Raw genomic sequence first — 14,360 nt, 5'->3', positions numbered from 1 at the left:
TTGTTTCTCTAACAATTTTACCATGTTTAGTTTCAGCTTCCTTTTAATATTTGTGCTGGGTACAGTGACGTAGGCCTGTGATCCTGGTGGCTCTAGCAGCTGAGGCTGGAGGATCACAAGTTCAAAGCCAGCCTCAGCGACTTAGCAAGACCTTAAGCAACTCAGTCTCTAAATAAAATATTAAAAGTCTCTAAATAAAATATTTTTAAAAGGCTGGGATATGGCTCAGTGATTAAGCGACCCTGGGTTCAATCCCCTGTTCCAAAAAATATATATTTTTAAAATTATTTTATTAAATGATTATGCATTGTTTGTTATTGTTCTTAGTTTGACTTAGTACTTATTGTTTTGTTTATTTGAACGATTTGATGGTGATTACATATCCAAGCAATTACGAGAATAACTGCTTATATCTATTCCTCAGCTCATCCATGAACAAAATTGAAAGCAATTCCTTTTCAAAGTGGCAGCGTGGCTCTAACTCCATGGGTTCTCCACCTTGGGTGTACCCTGGCCTCCTGTGGGCAGTTTCCAAAAGCCCTGACGCCTGTAGCCCCACTGAAGCGTCTTGTTTGATCTATTTGGTGTGGAGCTCAGACATGGGTATGTTTTTAAATTCCCAGGTAATTCTAAGAGGCAGCCAGGGTTAGAACACTGTTCTAAAAAATCTAGAGCTGCCCTGTGTAAATACAGTAGCCATTGGCCACATGGAGTTATTCAAAGTCACTAAGATGAAATACAGTTGAAGACTCGGCTCTTCCATTTCCCTAATCCACTCAGATGTGAGGTTTCCATAACCTCAGAAAGTTCTACAGGGGAGAACTAGTCCGGAATCGGGATTGGGTAGCTCTCAGTCCAGCTGCACAGTGGAAAGGCCCAGCTCCTGGGGAGCTGGACACTCCTGCTCTGAACTAGAAATCAGCGCCTCGGGGCTGAACATCCCACAGGCCCAAACACTCCGTCAGAGACCAGGATCGTCTCTCCTCCAGCTCCTCCCAGAAAGGCCCAGAATAAACAGGAAGTGGTCCAGGGCAGCCCAGGACCAGATTCGAGATCCTCCAGCTGGGTTTGCTTCAGTGTCTTCCATCCAGAGGAGCAGAGCTTCCTTTGATGAGCATTTGAAACCTGATTGGGGTCCACACAAAGTTAATCCAGCCCTGAAGCTGCCTCAGGGTCGCTCAGGCTTGGGGCTGCCCCACGGGTGGGTAGAGGGGGGTGTTAAACAGCCTTGAGACAGTTCCAAGACTAAGGTCCCCTTCCTGAGATATGAGTGAATGGAGTGCTTCCCACAATCCCACTCCAGGCCAGCAGACCTGATCTAAGGAGGCCAGTGATCACTGAAGAAAAGACAGAAGTCCCAAATGCCCCAGAAGCCAGAGGAAAAGAGGAGCAGGATGGAAAAGGGGGAAGAGAAGGAGAGAATGAATTAAAAGAGGAGGGGGTTTGGAAAGAAAAGGAGAAGAGCAAGAGAATTGTGGACAAAAGGTGCGGAAAGTGGTTACAAAGAATGAGGGAGGCGCTGAGGGGACTCTAGACACAGATGGAGGTAAGTGGAGGAGGATGGAGGTTTGGAAGAGGGAGCAGAGATAAGGTGGAGACAGATGAGTGAAGTACCGCTGTGGTCCCCGAGCCCCTGCTGGAAGAAGGCCAGGAAGGACCCACCCAGGAATCCCAGCAGCGAAGGGGCTGGCTATGGGAACCCCGTGGGCCCTCACTGAAGCCCACGGGAGGTCTGAGGACAACTGGATGACTACAGTCACCATCACCTCCTGAAGGGACAGTGAGTGGGCGTTCAGTGTCAAAGGATCCTTGAACTAACTTAATTGAACTTTCTCCCTTTTCTTTCAATATTTAAAATGTCCTGTGGCTGCTCTTGTCACTTCCTGGAATGTTTCCCATTTTGACAGCCTTAGAATTTTTCATGCTTTGAGGCTCTGATTTTTTTTTTTTTTTTGAAAGTGAGAAAGTGCTTCTCCATCTAATCATAGGACCCTGCTCTCCTGCTGCTCCAGACGGGGACACCCCCAGGCACCAGACAGTCAAGCAAATTGCTGTGGAGGCTGCGCACCCCATTTGTGCCTATTACATTCTTCCAGGACAACGTTGCTTTGACAACTTCTCATATTCTTCAGATATTTATGGATATAACTACATTTTAATTTAGTGTAATTGCAATTTAATTTTTAATTGCTTAAACTACAAAATTAAAATAAGTGCTTGGGTATAAAAAATTATACCAATAGTTATAATTTACTATATAAATTTAACTGTATTTATAGTTGTAAGTAAATTGTTAAGTTCGGCAACTTTAGCTGTTATGCAATTGAGGTTTGAGGAACTGATCTCAAAACTGACCTGCAGTGACTTGGTCATGGGGAACTGATTCTCAGGGAGCCAGCTACCCCCAGGATCTAAAAGGCATCCATGAGGGCCAGTAGGAAGGCCGCAAGGTTCAATGCACCCAGCTCCCTCTATGTGACACATGACCCACAGCCTATGGGTGGCCCTGGCTTACTGTCATTCTGAGGATTCAGCCTGGCCCTTGAATTGAATAAAAATATGTTCATAGCCCCTTCTCTCACATTGTCTTTGTGGTCTGAGAAAACAACCCCCCGACAGCTTATAATAACACTGAACATAATTGTGAAATTTGTTCGGCATGCCCTGCTGAAACCCATCCACCTTTCCCTCACTAAACCCTCAATTCCAGCATCACTGGGGGAAATGAACTCTCCAGATGGGCACAGAAACCACCTCGGGCTTCCAGAATCCCCTGAGGCGCAGGGGCATGGGTATTATGAGCAGGACATGATGACCTGCCCTCCAATCACAGATCCACCATCACCAGCTTTTGAGAAAACTGACCAATCTCTCAGAGCCTCAGTTTCCCCTCCTGTAATGAAGACAATCACAGTAGTAGTTCCTTTGATGGAAAAGGATCTTGTCTACAAGGCTCAGCACAGGGCCAGGTACTCTGCCAAGCGTTTGGTAAACATCAGCTGGGTGGTCTTACTGTTGTGATCTCCAGCCTGGCACTGGAGACCCAGTGCAGCCCCACTTCCCCCTCCTCAAAGGGCTGCATATGTCATGAGACAGTCCTCCACACACACACCATAAGGCCTGAGCCAGGCTGCCCTCCACACCTCCACACTGGAATACCCTTTCCAGAGCTTGCCCCAACTCCAAGTCAACGTGGGCCTCCTCCAGAAAGCCTTCAAGGAATGCCCAATGTCTGCCATTTTTAGGTTTGTTGGAGGCCATTTCATCTTCCACAGTCCCTGTGTGGCAAGGTAGCTTAACCTGAACTGATTCCCACCTGCCCCCTGTGCCATGGGGCTGGAATCTATAAGCCCCAGGTGCTACAAAGGCACAGCAGTGTAGGATTTTTCTTCCAGATTTTTAAGATTTCAAACTTTCCGGGTGTTTGGCCACCTGCAATCCTCCCTAGTCCTCCTCTCCCATATCACAGGGAGACATAGTCAGCCTCCAGGCCTCAGACACTGGCTAACCGGCTGACCCAGTTCCCAGACAAAGGCTCCCCTGTGAATGGATCACAGAACAGCAAACCCAAGCCTGCGCCCGCCTTGGTCCCAGACATCAGCAAACAGTACCAGGCATTATGCTGGCTCTAACACAGTGGCCCCTGTCCTACCCATCAGGGACCACTGAACCCCTCCCCAGAGAGCAAGGATTGTCACTCTGCAGTCTCCCAGTCTCCCAGTCCAACACACCACAATCCATAGCTCCATCAGTGAGCAAGGTGGGTTGGTCTTGCCCATTCCCCCTACTAGCAAATACAGGAAGACTCAGGAGCTCAATGGCAGAGATGACATTCATTGCCTGTCTTGACACCATGATTTTCCTCTTGCTAGATCCCCTGCCCAGAAACCCTTGCCCCCACCTTGTACATGAAAGAACTCAATAGAAACCTGCCGCAGAGAAATACCAGTCTGTATTGCCCATGAATACTGTTCTGTCTTCTAAACCACAAATCTCACCTTCAGTCCCGTGTCTTCTACAAAGCCCTCCTCCACGGTGCTCCACTAGCTGCAGCCTCGCTCTGCCTGCCCACCCTCACCAGCCCAGCCTGGGAAGGGCGGGAATGAGGAGAGGGAAGGGAAGACCTGCTTCTGGGCTGGAGCAAGAGACAGGGAGCCTTCTCCTCCCTGCTCCTGGGGCACATGAACACGCCATCTGCAAAAACTTGGGATCACTTGATTCAAGCCCATCTTCTCTCCCCTGCAACCTGGACACTCTCAGCTGTACCCACGGCCATGTTCCTGGGGCCAGAGCTGAGTTTGTTCCGAGCATCTACTGAGGACCACTTCTTCTGGCCCAGCAGAGGCGGTCCCCAGTGAATTAATCAATGCTGAACTCAAACACCAGCTCTCCAGCCCAGATTCTGGAGTTTACATATACCTTGACCTACCTGTGCTTTCAAGCCATGGACAGCCCCCATCTCACCTGTTCCTCCCCATGGTCTCATGGTCTTTGACCACCACGTGAAGCTCAGAGCTCTGGTCCAGGGGGGTGCCCTTGAGGTCCCACTCAAAGCCCTAGAAGAAAAGAAGAAAAGATATCTTAACCTGTGGCCCCAAAGAGAAGAGACTCTCTGGTTTGTGTTCATGCATCCGTTCAAGAAGGTGAGTGGGTGGATGGATGGATGGATGGATGGATGGATAGTGGGCGGATGGTTGAATGCATCAATGAATGAATGAATATCAGAGTTCCAGAGCCTCAGAGGTGATGGTGAGAGCTGAAAGCAACAGAAGAGGAGGCCACACTCTCGTGGTCCACTCTTCCATGGTCCAACTCAATTCCAATTCAAGCAAAACAGTCAAAAGCATAGTTGGAAACATGCCATGTAACCCTGCAGGGTCCTCAGAGACCAAGACTGTGCTCATTTAAGTCACGCCCTTAGTAGTGCCATGTCAGGTAGCCCTGCCAGAGGCTCCTCAGCCTGCCCCAGAACAAAGGCTCCCCGTGCATCCAGACCCCATCAGGAGACTTTGGTTAGCATTCTAGACAACCAGCCCCTGTAGGACACCACTGAGAAAAGCCACCTCTGCCAAAGCCCCTACTTGTCCTGCAGAGACAGACAGGACAGAGAGAGACAGAGAGGAAGGGAGGAAGAAGAAGAAGAGAAGGAGGGGGGGGGAGGAAGGGGAGGGGAGAAGGGAGGGGAGGGGATAGGATAAAAACACACACATACCTCATTCCACACGGGGTTCACATTGTTCTTGATGACTTTGGTTCTCTTCTTCACCCCTGAGGGAGACACAAAAGGAAAAATGGAGAAACACATCCCACCCTGCTCATTCCACGCTGGCAGGTGCAGCTGCTGGATCCATTCAGCACTTTGGCTCAGCTGCCAGAGGAAATCTCACAAAACCAACAGATTCCCCAAGAAGCCCACCAAGGGAAGACAATCCCACCAATGCAATTGCACAACTTCTCCTCCAGCTCTGGGACTACCAGACAGCAGCCTGGGCAGAAGCGTGCTTTTAAAAGAAAATGCCCAGACTGACTCTTCTTAATGAGTTTGTTGTTGTCATTTCTGACTTTTTAAAGTGTTTTTATGCAAATTTTCTGGTTCTAAAAATCAACAATCTTCCTAGACAATGTTTCATTTCTCTTTTGAAAAAATACCTACCTCCAAAAATCTCTGCCACTTGCACCACAGTTAGATCTCCAGGACATATAAAGAATGCAAATAACTTAACACCCAAAAAACAAAAACCCAATAATAAGGAAATAAACAGACACTTCCCAGAGTAAGAACTACAATCAATCAATACATATATGAAAAAATGTTCAACATCTCTAGCAATTAGAGAAATGCATATCAAAATTACTCTACAATTTCATCTCACTTCAGTCAGAACGGCAATTATCAAGAATACAAGCAATAATAATTGTGGCAGGGATATGAGGAAAAAGATGCACTCATACATTGCTGGTGGGACTGCAAATTGGTGCAACCATTCTGGAAAGTAGTATGGAGATTCCTCAGAAAACTTGGAATGGAATCACCATTTGACCCAGCTATCCCACTATTTGGTTTGTACCCAAAGGACTTAAAATCAACATACGACAGTGATGCAGCCACATCAATGTTTATAGCAATTCAACTCACAATAGCTAAACTATGGAACCAACACAAGTGCCCTTCAACAGATGAATGGATACAGAAAATGTGGTGTATATATGCACAGTGGAATATTATTCAGCCTTGAAGAAGAATGGAATTACGGCATATGCTGATAAATGGTAAAATAACATGCTAAGTGCAATAAGCCAATCCAAAAAAAAAAACACCCAAGGCCCAATGTTTTCTCTGATGTGCAGATGCTAATTCACAATAAAGGGAGGGGCTAGGGAAAGTACTTTGAATTAGATGGAGGGTAATGAAAGAAGGGGAAGGGGCATGGGTTAGGAAGGAAAGTAGAATGAATCAGACATTATTATCCTATGTGCACATTTGACTGATGTGACAGGTATGATTCTACACCATGTACAACCAGAAGAATGAGAAGTCATACTCCATTTATGTATGATGTGTCAAAATGCAGTCTACTGTCATGTGTAACTAATTAGAACAAATAAAGATAAAGAGAAAAAAAACCTCCATATATTGTATGATTCCATTATGGATACAGTAAGACGCATTCCACGGCGTCCTACTAGACTTATGGGAACCTCCTCACCTGAGCCTATCAGTCTACTGGGTGGCCCCTCCAGGAGGGTGGCCAGAAACTCTGTCCAAAATCCTTCTTCATGGATTATCAGAGATAGGAATGCACCTGCTTGGCCCAGCAAGAGACCAGGGGCTGTGATTCTTTAGGGCAGCAGTTCCCAAGCTTTTTGGTCCCAAGATGTCACTCTTCAAAATGATTGTGAACTCCAAAGAGCTTTGATCTAGGAGATTCACATCTATCCAATTTTACTACAATAGAAATTAAAACTAAGGCATTTAAGATATTTACTTAGCAATTAATTTAATATAATGAGACACCCAATACACGCTAATATAAGTGACATATTTCTTTGAAAAAATAGTTGTAACTTTTAAAGCAAAGGAAAGTAATACTGTTTTTCATGTTTATAAATCTCCTTAATACTGTTGCTGGATTATCATGTCTAAGTCTACATCCAATTTGTTGACATGTTGGTCAGTATCTATGAAGAAAATGTAGCCAGAGATGTAGCTGGAAGGAGAGACATACTTTAATGAACTTTCAGGTAACTGTGAATATCCTTTGAAACCACATGTAAACTCATTAAGTAGTATCTCTTGAACTTCTTAAAGGTAAATTGCAATATGAAACTAGATCACTGAACATTTTGTTCCCTGTTACATTACAACTAATTATTCTACCTTGCATTTTGAATGAATCTTTTACCCATTCATGATTCTGTAACATCTACCTCCGTCATTTGGAAAAATTTTGTTCACTGAGTTGTGCAGATCTTCCAAACCCTGACACATTTCATTATACGATACCAAAAACATCACCTTCATTAATATCACCATTAACGTCACCAGAAAGGTGTACGTACTGAGAAGCTGAAAAGTACAAGCTTTCTAAAATTCCACTTTTTGCTTGAAAGTTCAAACTTTGCAACTGGCAGAAGAGATACATGTTAGCAATTCTTCTTGACGTGGCAGGCTGGCTTTGTTGATTTTCAAGAATTTATATACCGAATATGCAAGTCTGAATAACCATAGTCTGTCAATCATTCTTTCCAGTAAAAATAGTATTCCATGAAATACAGCCAGACACAGTGGTGCACTCCTGTAATCCCAGCAGCTCAGGAGGCTGAGGCAGGAGGATCGCAAGTTCAAAGCCAGTCTCAGCAACTTAGCAAGGCCCTGTCTCAAAATTAAAAGGGCTGGGGATGTGGCTCAGTGGTTAATCGCCCCTGGGTTCAATTCCCAGCACAAAAATAAATAAATAAATAAATAAATAAATAAAATTTGGAAAGAATAGAAACCTTAAAGAAGAAAACTAGGCCAATTAACCAGTGGTTAGTTTAGCCTATAATTCAAGCAGTCACTGAAGTGCTTTTCCCTTGGCAATTGTCATTGTTTGGTGTGCAGAAGTGAGCCACTCAGTCTTCCTACTTCACCTCCCAAAATATTAAAAACACGTGTCCTTGAAGGTTAGCATTAATGATTTTTGGTTCATCAAAGACATTCTTAAATGAAACTGACTTTTTTCTTTTTTAACTAAATACCTGGGATAGAAAGAATACAGCCTGGTACCATTTGCTGCCCAGGTCTTGATGAGTGTGGAAGCGTAGGGTGTTGTACATTGCATTGCCTGCGGCCGTCAGTGCAAACACCAACTACTCTCATCTCCTGTTACTGTGAAAAGGATTTCGACCTTTCTGAGCTGCTCAAAGAATCTTGGGAAATTCATTTAACATTGCAGCCTCAGTTTCCTCATTTGTAAGATCATAATGGCACCTCCACAAAGGCTTGTGAATATTAAAAATATATATATATATATACGATGTGCTGGGAGCGGTGGTGCCAGGCTGTAATCTCAGCAGCTCAGGAGACTGAGGCAAGAGGACCGCAAGTCCAGAGCCAGCCTCGGCAACTTAGTGAGGCTGTAAGTAACTCAGATGGGCTGGGAGTATAGCTCAGTTGGTAGAGCGCTTGCCTCACAGGCACAAGGCCCTGGGTTCAATCCCCAGCATCACCAAAAAAAAAAAAACAATCTGCCTAAGTAACTCAGAAAGACTCCGTCTCTATATAAAAAATATTAAAAAGGACTGGGGATGTTGTTCAATGGTTAAGCACCCCTAGGTTGAATACCTGGTACCAAAAGAGAGAGAGAGAAAGAGAGAGAGAGGATGTGCCAGGGGCCCAGCACCCTGAGACCCCCTCACGTGGGAGTGCACTCCCCCTTCCCTACCCCCTATGCTGCCCGCTGATGCACCAGTAGACTCTTGATTCTTCAATGCCCAGCTCAGCTGTCTCCTCTGATGAGCCTCCCTGGACTCCCAGACTCTCTTGGGTGCTCTCCAAGCCAGCTGGGCCCCCAGGGGCTGGATAACAGTAGAATAACAGCCCAACCAGGCTGTGAGTTCCCGAGGACAGACACCACCCCTCACTCATGCAGTGACCCTAGTACATGACAATATGCACAGTGAGCAGGTGCTGAGGGAGGGCTCTTTTCTTTCTGACGTTGGCTGCAGACTCACTTTCTCACCAGAGGATGGAGCACTGCTCCTGGGGCACCCCAGAAGCCTTCCTGAATACTCAGCTGATGAAGGGATGGAAGGAGGCCCGGGGCTCCAGGGAAGGTGTCCCGGAAGGGGCACCAGTTATCCTCTCGATGCTGGTGTAGGCCTGCCGGGGCTGAACCTCTCTGAGTCCTCCTGTGGGCCAGAGGCTGTGGCTCCAGTTGAAGTTGACCCTGGAGTCATTCAATGGCAGCCACTAGGGAGTGACCTAGAGTAGAGCTCACCACTCCGTAGGCCTCGGTGAGATAAGAATAGAGTGTCTGCAGCATAGGGTTCTGGGGGACAGGAGAGGCAAGCCAAGTGTCCACTTCCCCTCCCCTGCCACAGATCAGCTTCCTGTGTGACCTACAGGAGTGACTTGGAAAATTCCAGCTGCACCCTCACTGAGTCGTCCACTCGGAAACTCGCTTCCTGGTGACTCCAGCCGGCCTAATTGAGCAATGTGTGTGTGTGTGTGTGTGTGTGTGTGTGTGTGTGTGTGTGTGTGTGAAGCCCTGGGCTAAGTGTCTCGGAGCCATTTTCCATTTCCTGCCTTCCCTAAAGATGAGGGAAACAGGAGCCTGAAATGAGATTTCACAGGGTCCTGGTTAGAAGAGTCCACTTGGGACCCTCTGGGTGACATTAAGAAGGGGTTGCTTATGGGCAATGCTACCCCAAAGAGGAGCAAGAAGGAAAGGGGACATGAGCCTGGCACTCATCACATGAGTTAGGGACACCAAGGGAAGGAAACAGTTAAGACAACAGCAGCTGTTGTCCCAGCCTTTTGGCCATGTCCAGGCCTCCTCCACCCACAGCCTCTGCTCTGGCCCACGGTGCTGACCAGATAGGGACAATTGCAGCCACTGGCCCCTGAGTCAAAAAAGATACCATTGAATGAACAAAGATGACTCATTTTTTTTTTTTTTTTTAGTCGTCGTTGATGGATTTTTATTTGATTTATTTATTTATATGTGGTGCTGAGAATCGAACCCAGTGCCTCAAATGTGCTAGGCAAGTGCCCCAGCCCCAAAGACAACTCTTAAAAGATACTTTTATAAATGGCATCTTGCAGTAGTGCACACAGTTTGAATAATAATAGATTCTACATTAAGAGATAAACAGGAGAAGAGTATTGGACAAAAATAGATTTTATAATCTCTGCATCATGGTTTCTTTTTGTTTTGTTTTGTTTGTTTGTTTGTTTGTTACCCAGGATTGAAACCAGGGGCACTGGATCACTGAGCCACATCCCCAGCCCTTTTTATGTTTTATGTAGAGACAGGATGTCACTAAGTTGCTTAGTGCTTCAATTTTGCTGAGGCTGGCTTTGAACTCAAGATCCTCCTACCTCAGTCTCCTGAGCCCCTGGGATTATAGGCGTGCTCCACCGTGCCCAGCTGCGTCATCGTTTTGAGCTTCCTGGTTGATGCACAGTCTCAGTGTTTGAGGAAAGTTTGTGCCAAAAAACTGAAACAATTAAAGAATAAATACCATCCATCAGATTTCTCGCCAAGTTCTCAGCCTAATATGGAGAATTCCCTTTTGTCCACCTAATGAAGCTTTCACAGAAGTAGTAAGACTATTTTCTACAGGAATTTGAAGCCAGGAAGCATGGTGGTACACCCCTGTAATGCCAGGGAATCAGGAGGCTGAGGCAGGAGTATCACAAGTTCAAAGCCAGCCTCAGCAACTTAGTGAGACTCTGTCTCAAAATTAAAAGTAAAAAGGATTGGGGGTAGGCAGGCAAGGTGGTGCACACCTGTGATCCTAACAACTGGGGAGGCTGAAACAGGAGGATTACAAGGCAGAGGCCAGCATCTTAGCAAGACTTTGTCTCCAAATGGCTGGGAATGTTGTAGCTCAGGTGTAAAGCACCCTTGGGCTAAGTCCTCAGTAGAGAAAAAGATGAACTTGGAGATTATAGTATAATGAAAGCCAGAGGCATAGAGTCAAAGACTTCTTTCAGAAAGATGAGAGAGAACTATTTGGAAACCAGTAGTAAAGAGAAGAGGTTGGTAACCAGATCCAGGTATAGAAACTTTGATCAAAGACTCCCCAGTCTGGAACCTTCCAGACCAACCTACAAAAAGCGGAAAACCCTTTAACCTCTGTGGTTACCAGTCCATGACAGTAGACTGAGACTAGACTCTGAGCTACTGCCAACTCAGCAGGGACCTCTTTCTCAGAGAAACCAGTGCCCATGAACCTTAGCAGAACATAGCTGTGGTTCATGGAGCACAGAACCTGGTTCACAGGCTCCTCTCCTATGAATCAGTCCCAGTGTCCATCAAGCCAGCCACACGCAGACACGTCAGAAGAGGAAAAGGCACCCAGAGGATGGCAGAGAAGACCGGAGGAGGGACAGCCTAGGCATCAGAGGAAAAGTCTTGAGAAAATGGCTTTAGAAAAACATCCAGAGAAAGCAGAGGGAAAATAAACCCTACAGGTCAGTACAGAAAGGCTTGGGAATTGAAGGGGGGTGGGGGACGACACATGTGGCCTCTCCAAAAGCATAGAAAACAGAAGGACTGGGGAAAAGAAAGGACAGAGGAGGATGCTTTGGCACCAGCCTGTCCTGGGGTTTTGAAGCTCTATAGTTGGTTCTCTTGAGGTTAAATAGAAAAAAAAAATAATTGAGAAGCTGTGTTTTACAATGTTCATATTCGTCTCACTTTTCATATGTGAACAGATTCTGTAAGTTCTAGGTCAAGTCAACATGAAGTGTGTAGCATGCTTGCCCCCCAACGTGGAAATAATATTTTTTCCTCATTTTCTAAAAGCACTATTACATTTTTCTTACATAAAATGTAATTTCCCTCCAGGACAGTAGTTCTACTTTTATTCATCAAGTTGCTATGATGGTGGAATTGTTTTCCATTTATTTTAAGTTAGAGGATTAGTGGACTTTACATAATCTATTTCTTGGTTGGATTTTGTTTTAGTTTTGAGCCAGGTATTTTTATGCTCATTGATTTTTTTTTCTATAAAGCAATTTAGATTTTTTTTCTCTTTTTGTTTTATCTAACTTGTCATGTATTTGCTGGGTTGCAAAGTAGAAAATGAAAATAATAATAAGCTTAGGTTACATATAGGTTTAAAAGTTTCAAAGAATCTTGTTACAAAATCAGTTTACATTCTGGAATTGTTTATAAAAAAGTGTTCTAATTTCAAAAGAAGGAGGAGGAGGAGAAAAATAGTTCCATCCTCATCAGACCTGTCTTGTCCCTAAGAATTACTTTTAACCTTGAGATGTGGATTTTTTCCCCTAAACATTGAATCGTTAGTTGAGTGGACACAATACCCTTAATTTAGTTTTTATGTGGTGCTGAGGATCGAACCCAGTGCCTCACGCATGCTAGGTGAGCGCTTTTCCTCTGAGCCACAACCCCAACCCCTTGAGACATGGTTTTATGTGTGGCATTTAACAGACTCAGGTGCTCACAGTTCACTCTGGGGGAGAGCGAGGGAGCTACACCCTCTCCCAACCTGCTTGGCAAAACTGGGTTTCAGCATCATCTGTGAAGATCAGGCTGAAGTGCGGGGGTATTCTTCCAGACAGAATGACTCAACCAGCCACAAAAAGGCAAAATTTCACTTAAATGAGGTACCTGGAGTAGTCACAATTATAGGGACAAAGTAGAGTGGTGGCTGCCAGGGCTGGGGGAAGGGGGCATGAGGATTAGTGTTTAATGGGTTCAGAGTTGCAGTTGGAAAAGAGGAAGAATTCTGGAGATAGATGGTGCTGATGGTTGAACAACGATATGAATTTTTTTGTCTTTTGTTCTACGGGGATTTTTTATTTGTTTGTGAATTTGTTTGATTTTGGCTTTAGAAAAACATCCAGAGAAAGCAGAGGGAAAATAAACCATACGGGTCAGTTCAGAAAAGCTTAGGAATTGAAAAAAAAAAAAGACAGGACCTAGTGTCCTGGACCTGGTGCATAGTAAGCACATGCCCCACCACTGAGCTACCCCCACGGGCCTGTGAATATAGTTAACATCACTGAACTGTATCCTAAAAAGTGACTAAGATGGGAAATTTTATGTGATGTGCATTTTACCACAACATTTTTAAAAGTCCAGGGGAGGTGTCCTGGGATCTCCCAGCCAATGTCAAGGTGGGGAATAGGGACAGGATGACTTTGAGGTTCTGACTGAGGGAGCCCATGGGAGCTGCTCATATTTCTACCTAGAAAGAGGCAGAAAGCAGGAGGGAGGATGGGAGTTTTTAGACTCCCAGAGACAGTGAGAAGGATGGCGGCTTTCGTCCTCATCCAGTGACAGGGCTTACACTCCTCAGAGGTTGCAGAGGACCTTTAGACCCTGTGGGCTGCCTTGAGGAAAAGTCCCTCATTCCTCCCATAAATATTCACTGGGGACTAAAACCAACCAAATTGTGTTTTCTGCATGTGTGAAAATGCCACAATGATACCCTATATTCTGTAAAATTAATATATACTAATAAAAAGGAAAGAAAATAAGCCCCAGGCTGGGGATATAGCTCAGCTGGTAGAGTGCTTGCCTCACGTGCACAAAGCCCTGGGTTCAATTCCCAGCACCACAACAACAATAAAAAAAAAAAAAAAGAAAGAAAGAAAATAAGCCCCCATGGAGGATGTGAAGAAAAAAAAAGGACCCTTATCCAATGTTCGTGGGAGTGTACATTTGTGCAAGTCTCTGCAGAATAGCTTAGAGGCTTCTCAAAAAAACTGAAAGTTAAGCCAGGCGCTGTAGCACACACCTGTAATCCCAGCAGCTCAGAAGGCTGAGGCAGGAGGATCGTGAGTCCAAAGCCAGCCTCAGCAAGGGTGAGGGGCTAAGCAACTCAGTGAGATCCTGTCTCTAAATAAAATACAAAATAGGGCTGGGGATGTGGCTCAGTGGTTGAGTGGCCCTGAGTTCAATCTCTGGTACCAGACCCCCCCACACACACACAAAAAAAAAACTAAACTAAAAATAGAACTATTGTACACTCCACCTAGCTCCCTCCTGGATAAATATCCAAAGGAAATGAAGTCAGCATACAAAACATACCTGCATACCCACGTTTATTGCAGCAGTATTCACAGCCTAGGTACCCATCAACAGATGAGTGAATAAAGAAAATATAGTAGGTATACACACGGA

The 14,360-nt window shown here is 45.2% G+C and overlaps 1 protein-coding gene and 1 non-coding gene across 22 annotated transcripts in view; one reads left to right on the top strand and one right to left on the bottom strand.

Moving 5' to 3' along the window:
- Dysf (dysferlin) overlaps positions 1-14,360 on the bottom strand; it is a 205,292-nt gene that overhangs the window by 173,478 nt on the left and 17,454 nt on the right. For all 21 annotated transcript variants that reach the window (XM_076834051.2, XM_076834056.2, XM_076834058.2 and 18 more), the window contains exons 2-3: positions 5,213-5,268; positions 4,465-4,556 (exon numbers count right to left, since the gene is read on the bottom strand). In XM_076834051.2, the coding sequence (XP_076690166.2) occupies positions 4,465-4,556; positions 5,213-5,268 (148 nt within the window). The remainder of the gene's footprint in view (positions 1-4,464; positions 4,557-5,212; positions 5,269-14,360) is intronic.
- Trnav-cac (transfer RNA valine (anticodon CAC)) lies at positions 8,639-8,711 on the top strand. The gene has a single exon. It is a non-coding gene; the product is annotated as a tRNA-Val (tRNA).

This window comes from Callospermophilus lateralis, chromosome 14 (assembly GCF_048772815.1).
Source record: "Callospermophilus lateralis isolate mCalLat2 chromosome 14, mCalLat2.hap1, whole genome shotgun sequence".
NCBI classification, from domain to species: domain Eukaryota; kingdom Metazoa; phylum Chordata; class Mammalia; order Rodentia; family Sciuridae; genus Callospermophilus; species Callospermophilus lateralis.
Note: the sequence above shows the minus strand (reverse complement) of the source record. Positions and strands in the feature narration are given on the sequence as shown.